The sequence below is a fragment of the Varanus komodoensis genome, unplaced genomic scaffold (genome assembly GCF_004798865.1).
Source record: "Varanus komodoensis strain SLA01 unplaced genomic scaffold, ASM479886v1 scaffold51, whole genome shotgun sequence".
In the NCBI taxonomy this organism is placed as follows: Eukaryota; Metazoa; Chordata; class Lepidosauria; order Squamata; family Varanidae; genus Varanus; species Varanus komodoensis.
Window position 1 is genome coordinate 6,140,788 of NW_025336100.1, and position 4,462 is coordinate 6,145,249.

General features: G+C 45.7%; 1 protein-coding gene across 1 annotated transcript; it reads right to left on the bottom strand.

Moving 5' to 3' along the window:
- Window positions 1-1,500: 1,500 nt before the first annotated feature.
- On the bottom strand, window positions 1,501-3,773 carry CCR10 (C-C motif chemokine receptor 10). Its single transcript, XM_044447275.1, has 2 exons — window positions 3,747-3,773; window positions 1,501-2,639 (listed from the first exon to the last, which is right to left on the bottom strand). The coding sequence occupies exons 1-2, from the start codon at window positions 3,771-3,773 to the stop codon at window positions 1,575-1,577; spliced, it is 1,092 nt and encodes a 363-aa protein (XP_044303210.1). The 3' UTR covers window positions 1,501-1,574.
- Between the last annotated feature and the right edge of the window lie 689 nt (window positions 3,774-4,462).

A 4,462-nucleotide genomic window follows, 5' to 3' on the forward strand; every position in this document is an offset into this window, starting at 1 on the left:
TGACAGCATACCTGCATTCTGACTGAGCCATGTCTGTTACCTTCCTTTCTGCTGTGCACCTGTCAAAGGTACTGCCATGAAAGGTCATCAGGCTCACCATGTGCCTGGCCTTTCAGAAGTCTCTCCATGCCTTGTGCTCTGTAGTGAAAGACTGTGTTGATGAGCTTGAGACTCACAATTCAGATAGTTAGACTGGATGTTTAGTTGTTTTCAGAGCCACATCCCAACACGCATTTTCCTCTTCATTTTGTTCAAATGTTTTCCACAAACATTTTTGTTCTTGTTTTCTATTATACTTTACTCAGAGTGCAGTCTGGCTTAACCTAACAGCCAAAGTCTCCTGAAAGACATGCTTGATAGGCTACATTTTCCTGAGGTGACAAAATCTATTTTCAATAAGAAAAGTTGTCACACTGCCCCACAAGAGTTAACATGGAATTAAGAGTGCATTTTTGACAGTTGGAAATTGAATGTTGGTGGGCTATTATGTCATGTGAACGTGCAATAAGTTTGTCAGTGTGGTTTATACACAACTCTGACAACCCACAGCTAGTTGCAAGGTTTTTCTGAGCCACCATGTGTTGTATCCTCTGAACTGGGTTTACAAAACGCACTGTAGGTCAACAAACTGCTACAGAGCTGTTTGCCAGGAACAACAAAAATCCCTTGCTGGTCTTCAGTTATTCCGGTGGATACCTGATGAATGCCAATGCCAGCTGTCCCTGGAGGGCCCATTTAGCACTTCCCCCCATCCCTGCCCCCACTGCAAAGCCATTTGGGCTCACTGTGTCATTTCCTCCCCCGGGGACTGCGAAAGATGGTTATGGGAGGACCCTACTTGTGACATGCCTGTTGGGTACCTTGAGGTAGAGTGACCTTCAAGCTACACTGCACAGTTTCCTAGGCAGTGTGGTTTATATTGTGTGAGCCCATCCAATAAATGGCTTTCCTTGTTGTGTAGATGCAGCCTACCTTCCTGTTCTGGGGTTTAAACAAGGAGCACAATGGCCTGAAAGTGAAAGCAGCCTAGTGAATTACTTGGAGCTACCCTTTTCAGGTGAAGAAGGAAACAAAGATGTCCAGTGTTAGTTGTTGCAATTGGCAAGTAGCACAAAGCCTCTAGATTAGTCAGGCCTCATATCAGTACCAGGATCTTGGCCCTTCATCACAAGCATGAGAAACAGAAACTTTCCCACTGAATTTCTGGCTACTTTGTGAACACCTGCTATGAATCTTGGGAGCCTGAGCTAGAGAACATGGTGTCCAGGTGCAACCACCCTTCACTTGCAGCCACCCTTGGCCAGACTTGATTTACCATTACCTTTGCTTAATAGATATGAATACAAGGACCAAGTCACCTCACTGGGTTCAGAAGGCGAACATTTTAAAAGACACGGCTTTTGGCACTATAGTAAATAGAAGCTTTATTGTCAAAGGATTTCGAGAATATGTGGAAAAATGTCAACTCTTCCAGAGTCCCGGAGAATCTCAACAGCAGTACGAACGCATTCCTAAGTACATAAGCCAGTCTTCTGACACTCCAAGACTTCTGACACTTCCCAAGTGGGCAATGCTCACGGTGCTCCTGATATTCCTTCCAGGTGGGTGGTGAGAGAAGCCTGCTGGTTGCGAGTGCTGGTTGTTTTGCTGCAGCACAGGCAGTGCCCCAGGCAGCCAAAATCCCTGCTCAGCTGCAACAGGTCCTTGCGGAAACGCACACCCAGGAAGGTGTGAAGCACGGGGTTTAGGCAGCAGCGAGCGAAGGCCAAGCTACTGGTGATGAGGAGGGCAAGGTCTCGTTGGAGAATTACTTTGCAACTTGCTGCTTGTTGGCTCATCAAATCAGCCGTGTCCAGTAAAGTGAGTAGTGCGTAGGGCAGTTGCAGAGCCAAGAACAGCAAGACCAGGGCCAAGATCAGCTGCAAGGCCTTGTGTGTTTGGGCACAAGGAGATGCTAGAAGGGTGCGGGTGATTGCTGCATAGCAGGCAACCATGACAGCAAATGGTAGAGCGAAGCCAAAGCCTATTTGCATTACGTTAATAACAACTGTGACAACTGCCACCCTGCATAGTTGAAAGCCTTCATGGTCCTCAACATGAGCATACATGAACTGGGGCAGTGCGAGAGCAGCAGAAAAGAGCCACATCAGCCCTGAGAGCAGCCCACCCCAGCAGTTGGCAGCAGGACGTAGGCGGTGGGCGATGGGGGCCTGCACAATGGCTACGTAGCGGTCTATGGTCAGGCCCATGAGGAACAGGAAGCTGCTGTAGAAGTTAAGGGCATGGAAGCCTTGCAGGGCCTGGCATGCGGCATTGCCCAAAGGCCAGCTGCCCACCATCCCAGCCACACCCACTGGCAGCGTGAGGAGCAGCAGCATGTCGGAGGCAGCAAGGTGCAAGAGGAGGGCATCACCAAGGGACTGAACAGTGTGGTAACGGACGCGAACCAGCAACAGCACTCCATTGCCAAGAACACCCAGCACACAGAACAAGATGGCCATGACTGGGAGGTAGACCTTTGCCACAGCACGGATGGTCTCCTTTTCACACAACTCGGGTAGGACTGGTGATGATGCGTCATACTCCCATGGGTACCATTCCATGCTGACTGGTAGCTCACTTGCCCAAGTAGTTGAATCCTGTGAAGAGAGGGATGAGTGGAACTGCGTCTATTCCTATGTTCATCTGGGATGGGTATTGTGCAAAAGGTGAGCAATGACCATGGCTCTCATATATGCAAGGCCCAAGCGACGGTGTGCCTTCTGAGTATTTTGATGATGAAGATGAAGACTTTGGTACCACCTTGTGGGAGCTCCTCACCTGGGCAGTATTTCTTAGAACAAACACCCCATCTCCACCAGATTCCACTCAATGGGAGTTTCATTGTCTACAGAAAATAAGGCTTAATTTGAACTAGAGTTCATCAGGAGGCACAACCGGGACTATGGTTTCAAGGCTAGAGCTCAGCCCTGGAATAGATGTTGAGGAGGGATTACCTCTGATCATCTGCTGATTATTATGCCTTCGTTACTTAATACCTACAGCATGTGCATCCACTGTGGATTATTGGCAGGACTTGCAGATAAGGTAAAGCATGAACCCCAGCATCCTTCCGCATCACATTCAAATTACGTGACAGAAGATCTAAGTCAGGAGTGGACAAATGTTTCCTTTGTTTTTTATTAATACCCTGAGTTCCACAGACAGATGTAAAGAACTCTGAGCCCATGAGTTGTGCAGAGTAATACAACTGCAGAGCGCTCACTGTCCTTCCCCACAAAATCCCCACTTTTCCACCCAAGGTTTCATTTCAGCAGCATAATTTAGTGACTGAACATGAGGTTGTGTCTTGCTGCTATTACTATCTAACCAAGTGCCAGACAGTTTTGCAAACAAGGCAGAAATGTCTCAGGAGTTCCGGATCTTCTGACTTCTACATACATACTATGTCTGCCGTGACAGATACAAACAAAAAGGAGTATGTTCTTATATGGTGGTTATTTAAAAAGATTTATTTACAGAAAAGTTACTAGAGTCCAGTAGACATGACAGGCCCACCACAATAAATCTCACTGTTTGCTGCCAACAACCTTTTTCAAAGTAAGTTTGATGTATCTGTGATGGCTGAGGGTTCCCAAACAATACCATGGGGATTATCTCACCATGAGCAGCTGAGAGCCTGGGGAGTCGAAGGATTGCCTTTGGAGTAACCTGCCTGCCTTGATAGCACATGCATGCCCACTTACCTGAACTTGTGCGTACTGTTCATCCATCATCAAATTTCAGTCCAGAATAACTTTAGGTCTTGCTGGCTTTTTACAGGCTGCCTGTTCTGCTGCCTGATGCTGTGGTTGATTCTGAAAGGACTCACCCCCCATTTGATACTGAGAGAAGCATGCTAAGAATAATTAACCTTAACCTTAGCTGGATTGGACAGTTTTCAACATAATTTGTAAATGTGGTATGGCTCTGATGTATGAGACATGATTGAGATAATTTGCCAAAGCATCAAAAATCTCACAGCAAGTTTTATTTTTTTCCCCAATCCGTTCAATGCATGCTTATAAGTAAAGAGAAGTTTCTAACTTGTGTTTGTGGTTGTAGAATAATGGAATTATATTTTTCCACATCAGTTAATGTCAATGTAATCTTGTACAGAAATCATTATATCAAATCCATTTCTCTGGAAACATGTAATGGAGGCTATAATGTAACTACTTTATTCTAATAGCTATTGGTTATAGATTCACTGATTAAGGTTTCAGAGGATTCAGGCCAAGTATATTACATAGATGCTTACCCAAAATCTGGAAAACATTCTTTATTAGAATATAAAAGATGCTAGGGATAAATCAGGGGGAGATCCACAAAACATGAGCTGCTTTATCCACATCCTGCATGGCAAGACTTTTTGGGGAAGTCAATTTTCATCCTCTTGTCCCACATCATACATACACTCTAT